Source organism: Salmo trutta, chromosome 3 (assembly GCF_901001165.1).
Source record: "Salmo trutta chromosome 3, fSalTru1.1, whole genome shotgun sequence".
Taxonomy (NCBI): Eukaryota; Metazoa; Chordata; class Actinopteri; order Salmoniformes; family Salmonidae; genus Salmo; species Salmo trutta.
Genome location: NC_042959.1, coordinates 18,266,141 through 18,284,756, shown reverse-complemented (window position 1 = coordinate 18,284,756; position 18,616 = coordinate 18,266,141). Strand labels below are relative to the sequence as shown.

General features: G+C 44.6%; 1 protein-coding gene across 1 annotated transcript in view; it reads left to right on the top strand.

Annotated features, from left to right (window-relative positions):
- The window catches only part of LOC115169740 (ecto-NOX disulfide-thiol exchanger 2-like), a 400,179-nt gene that overhangs the window by 174,345 nt on the left and 207,218 nt on the right, over nt 1-18,616 (top strand). Inside the window, exon 2 of the mRNA XM_029725656.1 lies at nt 4,984-5,127. Within this exon, the coding sequence (XP_029581516.1) occupies nt 4,984-5,127 (144 nt within the window). The remainder of the gene's footprint in view (nt 1-4,983; nt 5,128-18,616) is intronic.

The following is an 18,616-nucleotide window of genomic DNA, read 5'->3' as shown; positions in this document are numbered from 1 at the left end:
GCAAACTGGCTCTAACCAGAATAGAAAGAGGAATGAGAAACAGACACCTCACAAGTCCTCAACTAGCAGCTTCATTAAATGGTACCCGCAAAACACCAGTCTCAACATCAACAGTGAAGTGGCAACTCCGGGATGCTGGCCTTCTAGGCAGAGTTCCTCTGTCCAGTGTCTGTGTTCTTTTGCCCATCTTAATCTTTTATTTTTATTGGCCAGTCTGAGATATGGCTTTTTCTTTGCAACGCAACTCTTTCTAGAAGACCAGCATCCCGGAGTCGCCTCTTCACTGTTGACGTTGAGACTGGTGTTGAATGTGCGAGCTGTTGGCTAGAGCGCATGTTCCAAGACCAGAGTGGGTATTGCTATGTAATGCAATAGTTTGCGACAAAACCATCAGTAGAGAAAATGCGATGGAAACCAATTTAAGTTTTTTTTTTTTATATTCCGTACATGGGAATTTTAACAGCAAAAGTTAGTTTTATGTGCACTTCATCATCATCACACAGCCTTTTATCCGCAAAAAGTCAGTTTGCTGGAAACATCTCCGGTGGGAAAATGCGCATATTGTTTTATGCAGATTTTAGAATATTCTCATGAAAATCTGTCGCAGATTGGATGGAAACCTACCTAATGTCTTGGAGTGTGCAATTATGTTTAACATATTTTGGAATGCTGTTCCTTTCATTCAAGGTTTACAAAATACCGTCATCTAATTTCCCCTATCCGCTATTTAAACTTACAGGCTGCAAGTCAGTGAAGGACTTTCTGGTCTCTTTGAAGCTGGGCCTGAATGGCTTTCTGTCTATCTTTGTAGACTGGTATTGGGAGGAGCACTGGTGTAGCTGGAGAGAATAGATTGTTTCAGGCTAAAAATGAATGAGCATCTGAGTCACCACCAGCAAGTTCATTTCAAACTATACCTGCACTTCCAAGAGAAGACCTTGGAAATTCTTCTCTCTGGACTGGTGAAGTTTTTATACAGTATTTTTTTCATTACATTTTTTGTTGGTTTTGGGTCCCCCTAGTGGCTGGGGCCCTAAGCGATCACTTATGTCACTTATGCCTGGAGCTGGCCCTGCCTGTAGTTCTCTTCTCTGAAGTCAACATTTCCTCCATTGGTCATTATCTTCTCTCTTTGTTTTAATTCCTGGTTCCTCCCTCCAGCCTCCCATACCTCTCATTCCTGCTGCTCAGCCCAAAATCCACCGACATCCTAGTTACCCTCTTGTTATTTATTCTCTCCATTTGCCAGAGGAGTGAATCATGAATCTTCCCCCTCTTCTCTTTTCCTCTTAGCGTGAGCTGTGGTCATGGCCAGATGTTGTTGCAGAAACAGACCATCCATCAGTGTGTTGGGGAGTCGCTGTAGGATTGGGGTGAGACAGAGACAGTGACCCATCAAAGATATATCAAGGTTAAACTGATCCACTACTATAGTACAGGACACTGCCACAGAGGACAGGACAGCAACAGAGCAGGACAGAGACAGGCAGTTACCCAAAATAGATCCAAAGGAGTTAGGAGTACGCTGCATAAAATCTATGTTATCCTCTCAATATCCATCTTGCTCTTTTTTCTCTGTAACTCCCAATCTCCTTTCATTTCCTCTTGAATTTATTAAACTCTGGTATAAATCAGATGAAACTCTACATTGAAACTCTAGTATGTTTAGAAGATGAACTGAGGCATTTATCATGTCTGGGAGAAGTCTGTAGACTGTCGTCTGGGAGAAGTCTGTAGACTGTCGTCTGGGAGAAAGAAAGAGAGAAAGAGAGAGAGGCTGCCAGATGGATGCTGACAGGCAGAGCAGAGAGAGGTGGAGAGATGGAGGGTGTGTGGGTGGATTTGTGAGTAGTGAGCACTGGGTGTGATGTGTGATGACAGACAGACAGACTCTCAGGAACGGAGCACTTGTCCTTTTCATTCGATAACAACTTATACACGCTGCTGCATAATGTTTATAGGGCAGATTTCCCAGCTGGTTTCTCTGGGTTTGTGGGAAGGCAATTCTGCACTTTATTTGACAATTTGTCCTCTGTATTAGCATGTTGTTTACCCATCTACTCTCTTCATGTGGAAAGCCTTGATGACACAGAGGGAGAGAACGGGATGGTTGGTTCTCGTTGTGATGGAAATGTGGTTACATAAAGAACAGAACACGGAGAAAGAAAGAGATGAAGGAAGTAAACACAACACACACACAGAGAGAGAGAGAGAGAGAGAGAGAGAGAGAGAGAGAGAGAGAGAGAGAGAGAGAGAGAGAGAGAGGAGAGAGAGAGAGAGAGAGAGAGAGAGAGAGAGAGAGAGAGAGTAGAGAGAGATAGAGAGAGAGAGAGAGAGAGAGAGAGAGAGAGAGTGAGAGGATAGAGAGAGGAGAGAAGAAGAGAGAGGAGAGAGGAGAGAGAGGAGAGGATAGAGAGAGAGAGAGAGAGAGAGAGGAGAGGATAGAGAGAGAGAGGAAGGATGAGAGAGAGAGGAAGAAGGACGGAGAGAGAGAGAGAGAGAGAGAGAGAGAGAGACTTTGCATCATTATATAATCTTATGGCCATCAAAAAACCTGATTGATGCAACACATAGCTTCATGTTTAGTGGTTCAGTGAAAGTGAAGCAGATCCCAGAGAATCCCTCACCACAAAGTGTATATGATGACCTTTTGGCCTATGTGATGTGTTCAGGACTACAACAGTGTGGTGATGTCGGCTAGTTTGTAGGTAGTCTGTAGTTTGTCCCTGTGTCTTCTGCCACTGCCTCCTTTCCAGCACTCCAAAACATAAAGATGGATGGTGGAAGTCTTCATCTGATTGGTAGCAAGTGAACAACTCCTCCTTCAGCTCACTTTTATCTGAGAAACATGTTTAGTTTATCAGGAATTCATTTTCATGTTTTGTGGTTTGAGAGTTGAGCCCTGGGTGTCTTAGTGTAGAATGAAGACTCACTGGCAAAGAGAAGGTTGCCATTTTCCAACTTCAGACTTAATTTTTTCTGACAACAACAAAGTCTAGCAAAACAAGTGTAAACCTAGAGAGAGAATTGATGCATTTTTCATGAGAACAGGGCTTGTCTCTCCCAGACCCTGTTCTGAATTATAAATAACACACGTCCAGTTAGAGAACTGGAAATCCCTGATATATTAGGCTCGGAACACAATTTAATTATTTTATTGTTTCCTGGGATTTTGGTGCAATATCCACATTGTTATTATTTCCATAATTCATCAGCCTCTACTCTCCTTTTTGCTTTATTCTCTGGAAGACACTACCCATCTGTGGTAGGAATAGAAGGACTGGTTATAGGAAGGGACTGTCTGCTTGGAGTTTTTGGACATATTGGCTCATTGCTATTTTGGAGCCTGTAGTCACTTTAGATAATAGACTTCTATGAAGAGTGTGTGGTGGGTTCATAACTAATGGTAGTCACTTTAGATAATAGACTTCTATGAAGAGTGTGTGGTAAGTTCATAACTAATGGTAGTCACTTTAGATAATAGACTTCTATGAAGAGTGTGTGGTGGGTTCATAACTAATGGTAGTCACTTTAGATAATAGACTTCTATGAAGAGTGTGTGGTGGGTTCATAACTAATGGTAGTCACTTTAGATAATAGACTTCTATGAAGAGTGTGTGGTGGGTTCATAACTAATGGTAGTCACTTTAGATAATAGACTTCTATGAAGAGTGTGTGGTGGGTTCATAACTAATGGTAGTCACTTTAGATAATAGACTTCTATGAAGAGTGTGTGGTGGGTTCATAACTAGCAGGGGTCTTTGTGTTTAATCCTATCTTGGTTCCTCTCAGGACAGAAATATACTGGGATAGAAATTAAACCGCTAAATTAGAAATGATGTTCAAAAAGTCTGTTATTGGTTGTGAGATGCTCCCTAGTGTCCCCACTGTCTGAACAGAGAGACACAGAACTCTGGAGTTTTGGAAAATATACATATTATCCATGTTTCTTTTAGGGAGTCTCCTTATGTTCTTCAGTGAGTGAACTCTGGACTATGAAAAGGGAACTGTATGTTTTCATTCCTTCAATGTCATGTGTTGAACTCCTGACTGTTAAAAATAGGGAACACATGGTTTGTTCAGGTTCAATAGAATTGTATTTCTCTAGTTTTTGGGAGGTCTTCTCTCTTCTTTGACTTCAGTTAACAGACATCTGATCTGTTTTGAAAAGGAAACACTGTGGATTCTCTGAATCTTCTCTTCACATACTGCAGCGTATTCTCTGTATCTGTCTGAATGTTCTGTACATAGTGTACTGTAGTCAATAAAAGGCTGGACTTTGATGAGTGTTTGTATACTGCAGTTACAATAGTAGAACTCATGTGTCTGTTGCACACTGGTTTAAAGATCTATGGTCCATCTGGTTTAACACGGCTGCTTGTTGTGTTTCTGTTGTGGTTTATAGATCTATAGTCTATATGGTTTAACATGGCTGCTTGTTGTGTTTCTGTTGTGGTTTATAGATCTATGGTCCATCTGGTTTAACACGGCTGCTTGTTGTGTTTCTGTTGTGGTTTATAGATCTATAGTCTATATGGTTTAACATGGCTGCTTGTTGTGTTTCTGTTGTGGTTTATAGATCTATGGTCCATCTGGTTGAACATGGCTGCTTGTTGTGTTTCTGTTGTGGTTTATAGATCTATGGTCCATCTGGTTTAACATGGCTGCTTGTTGTGTTTCTGTTGTGGTTTATAGATCTATGGTCCATCTGGTTGAACATGGCTGCTTGTTGTGTTTCTGTTGTGGTTTATAGATCTATGGTCCACCTGGTTGAACATGGCTGCTTGTTGTGTTTCTGTTGTGGTTTATAGATCTATGGTCCATCTGGTTTAACATGGCTGCTTGTTGTGTTTTTGTTGTGGTTTATAGATCTATAGTCCATCTGGTTGAACATGGCTGCTTGTTGTGTTTTTGTTGTGGTTTATAGATCTACGGTCCATCTGATTGAACATGGCTGTTTGTTGTGTTTCTGTTGTGTTTCAGGACTGAACCCGTTGTCCTTTGACCCATCCTCCAACAACGAACCCCTGCAGTTCAGCAACTCAAACGTGCCGCTGGTGTCAGACTGTCCCCTGGAGAACGGAGCTGAGAAGAGCATTAAGAGGAAGAGACCCAGCCTGCTTCCAGGTACTATAGTACTGTCATATTACTGCAGTATATAAGAAGTACATAACACGACACAGCTCTGCCTCCAGGTACTATAGTACTGTCATATTACTGCAGTATATAAGAAGTACATAACACTACACAACTCTGTCTCCAGGTTTTATATTACTGTCATATTACTGCAGTATATAAGAAGTACATAACACTACACAGCTCTGCCTCCAGGTACTATAGTACTGTCATATTGCGGCAGTATATAAGAAGTACATAACACTACACAGCTCTGCCTCTAGGTAAAATAAAATAATGTTACAATTGACAGGGTGTACATCAGTGGTACCTATGCATTTTATACTGAGTGTAATTTAAAGTGAGGTCGAAACTTGGTAAAAGCTATCTCATGTTTTCCATCCTGAGGGCCTTATTGTCAGTTAGTCCTGTGGAGGTCAGGGCCGTCTGTCTAAAGCTGCAGGATTCCTGTCCACTGTGATTGCAGCTCTCACACCTTAGCCTGGCTGTTACCATGCCTACATTTTGTCTCTGTGACCCTCAGGAGGACAAATCAGAACAAGATTACTGAATGTAAGTACATTATTTACCTTCAGAGGTGAATGTATCAAACGAGTTGCCGTGATGTTTTTTTTCTGTAATATCTACAGTAAATTGGACACTGCAGTTAGATTAACAATAATTTAAGCTTTCTGCCCATATAAGACATCTCTATGTCCAGGAAAGTTGGCTGTTGTTTACAATGTCATTCTAGTCACATTATTGCATATTGAGCAACAACTGTCCCTGTTTAGGGACACCGATCCCGTAGAGGTTTTAAGACAGAGAGGTGTTGCTGTATGTTTTCTGCTGTCTTGGTGACCTTAATTGGTCAGGATTAATTGTCAGTGTTAATGAACCACTCTTCCTAGTGAGCTTCAGTTCTCACTAATTAATATGTTACATTTCATGTTATTGCTATGCGTCATTACCAATCCAAAACTAGACATCAGCTGTCAGAGCAGCTTACCGATCACTGTACCTGTACACAGCCAATCTGTAAATAGCACACCCAACTACCTCATCCCCATATTGTTATTTATTTTTTTGCTCTTTTGCACTCCAGTATCGCTACCTGCAAATCCTAATCTGCACATCTATCACTCCAGTGTTAATGCTAATTTGTAATTATTTTGCCACTATGGCCTATTTATTGCCTTACCTTCCTAATCTTACTACATTTGCACACACTGTACGTAGATTTTTCTATTGTGTCATTGACTGTACGTTTGTTCATCCCATGTGTAACTTTGTGTTGTTGTTTTTGTTGCACTGCTTTGCTTTATCTTGGCCAGGTCGCAGTTGTAAATGATAACCTGTTCTCAACTGGCCTACCTGGTTAAATAAAGGTGAAAACAAATAAAAAGACAGGAATACCTTAAGTAGGTTTAGATTGATGGATGTACAAAGGACAAGTTCAATGTGAGAATAAAAAGAATGTGACTAATCAAAGTATGGTGAATGTAAGAACATCCTTATCACGTTGAAACCTCATGCTGTGCGCTGGTTTAGACGTGAGTCACACCTCACAAACCCTCAAGAGTGGCTCTGTCTACGTGCACCTGCTTAGCAACAGAACATTAGATAATGATGACTTACCGTTAAGTACAGCGCCGGGGTCCCTCAGCCTTTCAGAACACTGCCATTATATCTATTATTGCTGTGTTACATTAATCTGCTCCCTAATGGAAAACCTGTTAAATGGGGACAATCTGCTGCATCTGGAGCTGGGTACATTTAGTGGCTTTAATGTTCTCTAGCATCACAAGAACCAGTCCAGTCCTCCAGCTCTCTGAGAAGATGGAGCACAGACTAATTAGCAGCCATGTGGATTTGCCCTCGTTAAGGAATTCTAATGGATATATTCATCTGGTTAGACGCAGAAAAACGCACTCAGCATCACCGTTCCTCTGGTGATGGGGTGTGTGTGGGGATAATGTATGCAGTGAGAGTTCCCAAGATGCAAACAGTGATGTTTAAAGGATGTTTATTCCATGTACTAAAGTTTAAACCACTAAACTTCTAAATGTCTCAAACTAGAAGCAGAGATTTGTGTATAGTTTTGCCTTGTAAAGTTGAGAATGGATTCCTCCTCTTCTCTGAGTCTATGTAAGGAAATCTGGCTTTTAAATGTCAAGTAAGCTGAGCCACAGGGTGCCATGCTGCATGGCTATTCTTCATGCTGTCTTTAAATGACCAACCAAAGAACAAGATGGTATAGGGCTTCTTATACTGTATATAGCTGCGGTGGATGACGAAAATGGTCTAGGCCTACTTATACTGTATACAGTAGCTGTGGGGGATGACCAAGATTGTATTGGCCTACTTATATTATATAGCTGTAGGGATGACCGAGATAGTAGTGTATAGGCCTTTTTGATCAAATCAAATGACATTTTATTTGTCACATCCGCCGAATACAACAAGTGTAGACTTTACCGTGAAATGCTTACTTACGAGCTCTTTCCCAACAATGGAGAGTTAAAAACCAAGAAAAATTTGCAAAAAAGAAAAAAATAAATAGTAACAAAATAAAATAACAATAACAAGGCTCTATGCCAGGAGTACCGGTACCGAGTCAATGTGCAGTTGAGGTAACTGAGGTTACCCCTACACACACACACTGCGGGCAAAACATTTTAGTGGTGGGGTGTAGATAAAATGTTGCAGTTTTAAAACAAGTTTGCTGCAATTCTACACATTTTACAATGGGACAGAGAGAAGATTTAGCAATTTTAAAACTAAATTCATGCAATTCTATTCCTTTTTACCATGAGATGGAGAAAAATGTTTGCCGTTTTTTATATGATATCTGAGTGAGACTGACTAGCAAAATCAGTGGGAGCCCCCCGGTTGGTAATCCGACCATGATAACAAGTTTAGATAGTTTTGCGGCCAGCTAACTTAGCAATCAAAAAAATAAAATGCTGACATGGTTTAGATAGCTGACTATCAGTGACATACTGTCACGTCCTGACCCTAGTAAGATGTCATTTTCTATAGTAGAGTAGGTCAGGGCGTGACAGGGTGTGTTTTGGGTGGTTTGTCTATGTTTTCTATTTCTATGTTTTGTTCTAGTATTCTATTTCTATGTTGGAGGTTTTTGGGATGATCTCCAATTAGAGGCAGCTGGTTCGCATTGTCTCTAATTGGAGATCATATTTATGTTGGGGTTTTTTCTAGTGTTTTTGTGGGCAGTTGAATTCTGTTTAGTTGTGTTCTGTGTAGACTTCAAGTACCTGACAGACCTGTTAGCTGTTCGTTTTCTATTTGTTATTTTCTTTAGTGTTCTGAGTTTAAATAAACGTAATTATGAGCACTCAACTCGCTGAGCCTTGGTCCCCTCTATACGACAGTCGTTACACATACATAACAAAAGAAAAATAGTATTCTGACTTGCAACAGTAATTTGAGACTCCGCCAGTTGCCCATCCCTGGGATAGATAATAAACAGAGTAGCAGCAGCATATGTGAAGAGTGTGAAAGTGTGTCTATGTGTGAGTGTATGTGTAGCCTAGCGGCAGGTAGCCTAGCAGTAACCGAAAGGTTGCTGGTTGAAATCCCCAAACTGACTAGGTGAAAAATCTGTCAATATGCCCTTGAGCAAGGCAATTAACCCTAATTGCTTCTGTATGAGAATGTCACCTAAAAAAATGAAAATAAATGTGTGAGCGTGTGTGAATACGCGTGCGTTTTGTGAGTATGTGGGTAGAGTTCAGTGAGTGTGCATAGAGCCGGTGCAAATAAAAAGGGGGTCAAGCAAATTGTCCGGGTAGCCATTTGATTAACTGTTCAGCAGTGTTATGGCTTGTGCTTAGAAGCTGTTCATGAGCCTTTTGGTCCCAGACTTGGCGCTCCAGTACTGCTTACCATATGGTAACAGAGAGAACGATCTATGACTTGGGTGGCTGGAGTCTTTGAAAATGTTTAGGGCCTTCCTCTGACACCGCCTGGTATAGAGGGCCTGGATGACAGGGAGCTCGGTCCCAGCGATGTACTAGGCTGTACGCACTACCCTCTGCTGCACCTTGCAGTCAGATGCCAAACAGTTGCCATACCAAGCGGTGATGCAGCCAGTCAAGATGCTCTCATTGATGCAACTGTAAAACATTTTGAGAATCTGAGGGCCCATGCCAAATCTTTTCAGCCTCCTGAGTGGGAAGAGGCGTTGTTGTGCCCTCTTCACGACTGTGTTGGTGTGTTTGGACCATGATAATTCCTTTGTGATGTGGATACTGAGGAACTTGAAGCTCTTGACCCGCTCCACTACAGCCCCGTCAATGTGAATGGGGGCGTACTCGGATACAGAGGATAAGCTCCTCTTTTCATGCAATCAAAATGAACAACTTTGAGAACAGTACACCTACTGTATTTTTAGGGAAGTGACATTACTTCATTGCTAGACAGTTACTCTCAGGCTTCCTGTTTTGGGAGTATCCTTTGAAATGGGATAAATCCAACTGTTGGAGACTTGTTGTGGTTTCCGTGTAGATTGATGCTGAAACCCTGGGCTTGTGTTGAATGAGTTTCAACCACCTTCAGTACTGTAACGAGGGTGTTGCCCTGACAACAATATTGAATTGAAACATCTGCTACTCAAAAGCTATCTTAGGCCTTTTACAACAGCATGTTGATAGTGTGAATAAAATGTTTTTGAAATGAATTAAATCCATAATTAAATGGGTAAAAATAAGTTGGTTATTGTCACTGACACTACAAATAGCAGAGGGAATTGTTCACCTTCTCCAGTCCAATCCCACGTGCATTAACCTTTAGCGAGTGCTAACAGAGCTGTGCTGAATAAAATGCTATTGATTCCCAGGGTGTGGATGGTAAGTGCAGTAGAATGATACAGCAGCAGCAGGGCTGTTCTCTTCTGGTATTGAGACAGCTGAATACAATAGATTGACCAGTCATGAGAAAAATGCCTGTCATGATCAATGCTCTCCTGGGCTCCGTCTTATTGAAACCTCCACCTGGATATTACGCTTCTCTTATCTATAAAACATTCTCTCTGATTGTGGAACTCTCCGACCCCAGCCTTTCTTCTCCTCCACCTGTACCAGTGATGGATTCATTAGGGGGAGAAACAGAGCTCCTTCCCTCCTCCTTCTCTTTAATCCCTCTCTCCTTCCATCTCCTGTTCAGTCCCATCAGTGCTTTCTTCTTCCTCTCAGTTCTTTCCATCCCTCCTATCACTTCTCTCCATCCTGAATACATGAATACGGGATTTGAAGAACTCAAAGTGCCATTGGACACAGACTTCCCTCTGAATGAACCAAATGACTCCTGTCCTTTCTAAAGCTGGTTTCAGTACATTGTGTACAGTATGTTTTTCGAAAGTTAAAACATTAACTAGCTAGCAACTCTGCATTTTACACTATGTAAGCCTAAAGCTAACGCGACCTGTTACATTCTATCTGAGAGGAGAGGCAAAGATAGGGTCTCGTATCACAGTGTATTTTCTACTATAACAGAGGAGACAGCTGCCTGTGTTTTCAGCCATCCAGACACAACACACTGGAGGAAAGATAAAACAACAGCTACCAGCTACAGTCCTGACTCTCACTCTCTGCTTGGCTGTAGTCCACAGTACCAAGACTCTCACTCTCTGCTTGGCTGTAGTCCACAGTACCAAGACTCTCACTCTCTGCTTGGCTGTAGTCCACAGTACCAAGACTCTCACTCTCTGCTTGGCTGTAGTCCACAGTACCAAGACTCTCACTCTCTGCTTGGCTGTAGTCCACAGTACCAAGACTCTCACTCTCTGCTTGGCTGTAGTCCACAGTACCAAGACTCTCACTCTCTGCTTGGCTGTAGTCCACAGTACCAAGACTCTCACTCTCTGCTTGGCTGTAGTCCACAGTACCAAGACTCTCACTCTCTGCTTGGCTGTAGTCCACAGTACCAAGACTCTCACTCTCTGCTTGGCTGTAGTCCACAGTACCAAGACTCTCACACTCTGCTTGGCTGTAGTCCACAGTACCAAGACTCTCACTCTCTGCTTGGCTGTAGTCCACAGTACCAAGACTCTCACTCTCTGCTTGGCTGTAGTCCACAGTACCAAGACTCTCACTCTCTGCTTGGCTGTAGTCCACAGTACCAAGACTCTCACTCTCTGCTTGGCTGTAGTCCACAGTACCAAGACTCTCACTCTCTGCTTGGCTGTAGTCCACAGTACCAAGACTCTCACTCTCTGCTTGGCTGTAGTCCACAGTACCAAGACTCTCACTCTCTGCTTGGCTGTAGTCCACAGTACCAAGACTCTCACTCTCTGCTTGGCTGTAGTCCACAGTACCAAGACTCTCACTCTCTGCTTGGCTGTAGTCCACAGTACCAAGACTCTCACTCTCTGCTTGGCTGTAGTCCACAGTACCAAGACTCTCACTCTCTGCTTGGCTGTAGTCCACAGTACCAAGACTCTCACTCTCTGCTTGGCTGTAGTCCACAGTACCAAGACTCTCACTCTCTGCTTGGCTGTAGTCCACAGTACCAAGACTCTCACTCTCTGCTTGGCTGTAGTCCACAGTACCAAGACTCTCACTCTCTGCTTGGCTGTAGTCCACAGTACCAAGACTCTCACTCTCTGCTTGGCTGTAGTCCACAGTACCAAGACTCTCACTCTCTGCTTGGCTGTAGTCCACAGTACCAAGACTCTCACTCTCTGCTTGGCTGTAGTCCACAGTACCAAGACTCTCACTCTCTGCTTGGCTGTAGTCCACAGTAGCAAGACTCTCACTCTCTGCTTGGCTGTAGTCCACAGTACCAAGACTCTCACTCTCTGCTTGGCTGTAGTCCACAGTACCAAGACTCTCACTCTCTGCTTGGCTGTAGTCCACAGTACCAAGACTCTCACTCTCTGCTTGGCTGTAGTCCACAGTACCAAGACTCTCACTCTCTGCTTGGCTGTAGTCCACAGTACCAAGACTCTCACTCTCTGCTTGGCTGTAGTCCACAGTACCAAGACTCTCACTCTCTGCTTGGCTGTAGTCCACAGTACCAAGACTCTCACTCTCTGCTTGGCTGTAGTCCACAGTACCAAGACTCTCACTCTCTGCTTGGCTGTAGTCCACAGTACCAAGACTCTCACTCTCTGCTTGGCTGTAGTCCACAGTACCAAGACTCTCACTCTCTGCTTGGCTGTAGTCCACAGTACCAAGACTCTCACTCTCTGCTTGGCTGTAGTCCACAGTATCAAGACTCTCACTCTCTGCTTGGCTGTAGTCCACAGTACCAAGAGGCTTGTGGGAGGATCTGAATCCCACTTGGGATATTTGTACTGTACATTATGTTCCATTCAACATTAAACACACACTCCCAGTCCCAGTTCACTACCAGATACACTGGTATCAATTAGACCACTCAAGCCCAGCTGTTTTTGGTTTAAAAAGAGTAAAGCAATAGAGACAAAAGGAGAGAAGAAAGTGAAAAACTCTATATAAACTCAACATAATATATCCCTTTCCAGACCCCCTCGGCTCTGCCACTAATTTACCACTTCCTTCTAGCCAGGGACTATTACTGTTGCCCAGAAGGCAGTCTGAGATTTAAAGGATCACAGAGTTTCAATTTACAATCCGAATGTTCTTCGTTACAGACCCAGTGCTGTCAAAAACACAATTTTCCTGTGTTTTATATATATTTACACACAAGGTTGGAATAATGCTGTGAAATTGTGAATAAGCTCAGCAAAAAAAGAAATGTCCTCTCACTGTCAACTGTGTTTCTTTTCAGCATATTTACACAAACTTACACAAACCTGTGTAAATATTTGTATGAACGTAAGATTCAACAACTGAGACATAAACTGAACAAGTTCCACAGACATGTGACTAACAGAAATGGAATAATGTGTCCCTGAGCAAAGGGGGGGTCAAAATCAAAAGTAGCAGTTAGTATCTGGTGTGGCCACCAGCTGCATTAAGTACTGCAGTGCATCTCCTCCTCATGGACTGCACAAGATTTGCCAGTTCTTGCTGTGAGATGTTACCCCACTCTTCCACCAAGGCACCTGCAAATTCCCAGACATTTCTGGTGGGAATGGCCCTAGCCCTAGCCCTCACCCTCCGATCCAACAGGTCCCAGACGTGCTCAATGGGATTGAGATCCGGGCTCTTCACTGGCCATGGCAGAACACCGACATTCCTGTCTTGCAGGAAATCACAAGCAGTATGGCTGGTGGCATTGCCATGCTGGAGGGTCATGTCAGGATGAGCCTGTCTTCTCTGTAACGCACAGCGTTGAGATTGCCTGCAATGACAACAAGCTCAGTCCAATGATGCTATGACACATCGCCCCGGACCATGACGGACCCTCCACCTCCAAATTGATCCCGCTCCAGAGTACAAGCCTCAGTGTAATGCTCATTCCTTCGATGATAAACGCCAATCTGACCATCACCCCTGGTGAGACAAAACCGCGACTCGTCAGTGAAGAGCACTTTTTGCCAGTCGTGTCTGGTTCAGCGACGGTGGGTTTGTGCCCATAGGCGACGTTGTCGGTGATGTCTGGTGAGGACCTGCCTTACAACAGGCCTACAAGCCCTCAGTCCAGCCTCTCTCAGCCTATTGCGAACAGTCTGAGCACTGATGGAGGGATTGTGCGTTCCTGGTGTAACTCGGGCAGTTGTTGTTGCCATCCTGTACCGGTCTCGCAGGTGTGATGTTCGGACGTACTGATCCTGTGCAGGTGTTGTTACATGTGGTCTGCCACTGCGAGGATGATCAGCTGTCTGTCCTGTCTCCCTGTAGCGCTGTCTTAGGCGTTTCACAGTACGGACATTGCAATTTATTGCCCTGGCCAAATCTGCAGTCCTCATGCCTCCTTGCAGCATGCCTAAGGCACGTTCACGCAAATGAGCAGGGACCCTGGGCATCTTTCTTTTGGTGTTTTTCACAGTCAGTAAAAAGGCCTCTTTAGTGTCCTAAGTTTTCATAACTGTGACCTTAATTACCTAACGTCTGTAAGCTGTTAGTGTCTTAACGACCGTTCCACAGGTGCATGTTCATTCATTGTTTATGGTTCATTGAACAAGCATGGGAAACATTATTTAACCTCTCTGGGGTATGTGGGATGCTAGCGTCCCACCTGCGGGACATACTATTCAACAGCCAATGAAATAGCAGGGCTGCAAATTCAAAACAACAAAACTCTCATAATTCAAATTTCTCAAACATACAACTATTATATCCCATTTTAAAGATACACTTCTCGTTAATCCAACCACATTGTCCGATTTCAAAAAGGCTTCACGGCGAAAGCATAACATTAGATTATGTTAGGACAGCACCTAGACAAGAAAAACCACACAGCCATTTTCCAAGCAAGGAGAGGCATCACAAAAACCGGATATACAACTCAAATTAATCACTAACCTTTGATGATCTTCATCAGATGGCACTCATAGGACTTCATGTTACACAATACATGTATGTTTTGCTCGATAAAGTTCATATTTATATCCAAAACCCACATTTTACATTGACGTGTAATGTTCAGAAATGTTTTGCCTCCCAAAACTTCCAGTGAATCAGCACATCAATTTACAGAAATAGTCATCATAAACGTTGATAAAATATTCAACAGTTATTTAAAGAATTATAGATACACTTCTCCTTAATGCAACCGCTGTGTCAGATTTCAAAAAAGCTTAACGGCGAAAGCAAATTTTGCAATAATCTGAGTACAGCGTTCAGACACGAAACCAAACCCGCCATTTTGTGGAGTCAACAAAACTCAGAAATAATATTATAAATATTCACTTACCTTTGATGATCTTCATCAGAATACACTCCCAGGAATCCCAGGTCCACAATAAATATTTCTTTTGTTCGATAAAGTTAATCATTTATGTCCAAATACCTCCTTTTGTTCGCACGTTCAGTCCACTACTCCAAATGCAGGAAGTGCGCGCAAATGTCACGACGAAAAGTCAAAAAAAGTTATATTTACGTTCGTAGAAATATGTCAAATGATGTATAGCATCAATCTTTAGGACGTTTTTAACATAAATCTTCAGTAATATTCCAACCGGACAATTCCAATGTCTTCAGAAAAGAAAAGGAACACAGCTAACTCTCACGTGAGCGCGTGCCTCTGAGCTCATGTCATTTTCTCACTCATCAACTTCCAGACCCGCTTGTTCGCTCCATATTCACAGTAGAAGCATGAAACAATGTTCTAAAGACTGATGACATGTAGTGGAAGCCTTAGGAAGTGCAAAATGAAGGTTTGTCATTTTTCAAGTGATTGCCTATCCAATATACAGTGTCTGTGGGGTCATATTGCACCTCCTAAGGCTTCCATTAGATGTCAACAGTCTTTAGAACGTTGTTTCAGGCTTTTGATTCTGCTGTGGGAGAAGTTGGATTATTGTTTTTTGAGTAAATGTTTTGTTTGCACTCATCCCTGTGTCCTGCGCCTGACTCCGATACTTCTCCTACAAAAAGCATTACAGAGTCACGGACCACTATAATGGAGTCAACAGGAGCAGCCAGTAGTCCTAGTCCAGTAAAGGAGCGTGTCCAGCAGCACGCGATCATGTTACAGAATCTCGGGACAGCCATGGATTGCATGCTGCAGACTATGGACAGTATTGAGAGAAGAGGATTTCCCTTCAACCCAGCCATTCCATCGCCACCAGAACCACATCATACACACATGCTCAACCATCCGTCGTCAGTATCCAGTGGGATTTGGCTCTCGCTCCTGGGAGCGTATGACGGAACAGCTGCCGGGTGCCAGGGGTTCCTACTCCAGCTGGAGCTCTACCTGGCGGCTGTCCAGCCGGCACCTTCGGGACGCGAGAGAGTGAGCGCTCTCATCTCCTGTCTGACTGGTAAAGCCCTGGAGTGGGCGAACGCCATCTGGGAAGGGGAAGGCCCTACTCTGGATAACTACGAGGACTTCTCCTGCCACTTTCGGGCAGTATTTGATCATCCACCGAAAGGGAGAGTGGCGGGGGAGCGCTTGTTGCATTTAAGACAGGGGATGAGGAGCGCTCAGGAGTTTGCGCTGGACTTTAGAACTCTGGCAGCGGGTGCGGGATGGAATGAGCGGGCCCTGATCGACCACTACAGGTGTGGTTTGCGAGAGGACGTTCATCGGGAGCTAACCTGTAGGGACACCACCATCCACCTGGACCAGCTGGTGGACTTATCGATCCGGCTGGATAACCTGTTGGCCTCCCGCGGACGTCCAGATCGGGGTTCGTTGGTTCCATCCCCCAGCCCCTTAGACCCAACACCTATGGAGTTGGGAGGGGCTGGTACGAGGGAGACCGGAGGGGGAACCATTCCATGCACTAGCAGTGGCCGCAGAGGACACACTCCTGGTCGGTGCTGGGGAGGTTCTTCAGGAAGTCGAGGTGGTAGGCGGAACACTGGTGGTTCATCTCAGGTGAGTAGGCACACGACTCACCCAGACCCCCCTGTTGCTCACATGTGGTTATCTATAGGATTTCCGGGGTTCTCCCCGCAAAGACCGAACTTTATTGATCGGTCTTTGGCTCATAGATTAGGGATTCCTATTGTTCCCATTGATGTTCCCTTCCCTGTGCATGCCCTAGATAGTTGTCCTTTGGGGTCGGGGCTGATTAGGGAGGTCACAGCTCCCATTGCTATGCTAACGCAGGGGTGTCACGAGGAGAGAATTAGTCTCTTTCTGATTGACTCTCCTGCGTTTCCCATTGTTTTGGGTCTTCCCTGGTTGGCTTCCCATGATCCTATTATTTCGTGGCAACAGAGGGTTCTCAAGGGATGGTCCTGTCAGTGTTCAGGGAGGTGTTTAGGTGTTTCCTTAGGTGCCACTACGGTGGAAAGTCCAAACCAGGTTTCCACCATGCACATTCCCCCCGAATATGCCGATTTGGCAATATGACTCAATTACCACCCCATCGACCGGGGGATTGTGCGATAAATCTCCGGGAGGGCGCTGCACTTCCCAGGAGTCACGTGTATCCTCTGTCACAGGAGGAGACGGAGGCTATGGAGACATATGTCACCGAATCTCTGGGACAAGGATACATTCGGCCCTCCATTTCAACTGTCTCCTCGAGTTTCTTTTTTGTGAAGAAGAAGGATGGAGATTTACGCTGCCTCTTATCGCTAGTATGACAGAGTCATTGCACGGTGCGCACTTCTTCACAAAATCGGACCTCAGGAGCGCGTACAACCTGGTGCATATCAAGGGAGGGTATGAGTGGAAGACGGCATTTAGCACCACTTCTGGGCATTATGAGTACCTCGTCATGCCGTATGAGTTAATGAATGCTCCATCCGTCTTCCAATCATTTGTGGATGAGATCTTCAGGGACCTGCACGGGCGGGGTGTAGTGGTGTATATAGATGACATTCTAATATACTCCACTACCCGCGCTGAGAATGTGTCCCTTGTATGCATGGTGCTTGGTCGACTGTTGGAGCATGACCTTTACGTCAAGGCAGAGAAATGTCTGTTCTTCCAACAGTCCGTCTCCTTCCTTGGGTTCCGTTTGTCCACGTCAGGGGTAGAGATGGAGACTGACCGCATTTCAGCCGTGCGTAAATGGCCGACTCCAACCACGGTAAAGGAGGTGCAGTGGTTTTTAGGGTTTGCCAACTACTACTGGAGGTTAATCTGGGGATTTGGCCAGGTGGCGACTCCCATTACCTCCTTACTGAAGGGGGGACCGGTGTGACTGCGGTGGTCGGCTGAGGCGGACAGAGCTTTTGGTAACCTGAAGGCTCTGTTTACCACGGCTCCAGTGCTGGCACATCCTGAACCCTCCTTAGCGTTCATAGTTGAGGTGGACGCATCCGAGGCTGGTATAGGGGCTGTGCTATCTCAGCGCTCAGGTAAGCCACCAAAATACCGCCCCTGTGCTTTCTTTTCGAAGAAACTCAGCCCGGCGGAGCGAAACTATGATGTGGGGGATAGGGAGTTGTTGGCTGTGGTCGGGGCTCTGAAAGCGTGGAGACATTGGCTTGAGGGGGGCTAGATACCCTTTCCTCATTTGGACTGACCACCGAAATCTGGAGTACATTCGGGCAGCGAGGAGACTGAACCCTCGCCAGGCTAGGTGGGCTATGTTTTTCACACGCTTTGCTTTCACCCTTTCCTACAAACCAGGTTCCCAGAACGTGAAGGCAGTATGATACAGAGGAGCGGTCCACGGAGCCCACTCCCATAATTCCAGCTTCTTGCCTGGTGGCACCGGTGGTATGGGAGGTGGACGCGGACATCGAACGGGCATCTCGTGCAGAACCCACTCCCCCCCCAGTGTCCCGTTGGGCGCGTGTACGTTCCATTTGATGTTCGCAATCGTTTGATCTGTTGGGCCCACACATCACCCTCCTCTGGTCATCCTGGTATCGGTCGGACGGTGCGCTGCCTTGCGTGGAAGTACTGGTGGCCCACGTTAGCTAAGGACGTGAGGGTTTATGTCTCCTCCTGTTCGGTATGCGCACAGTGCAAGGCACCTAGA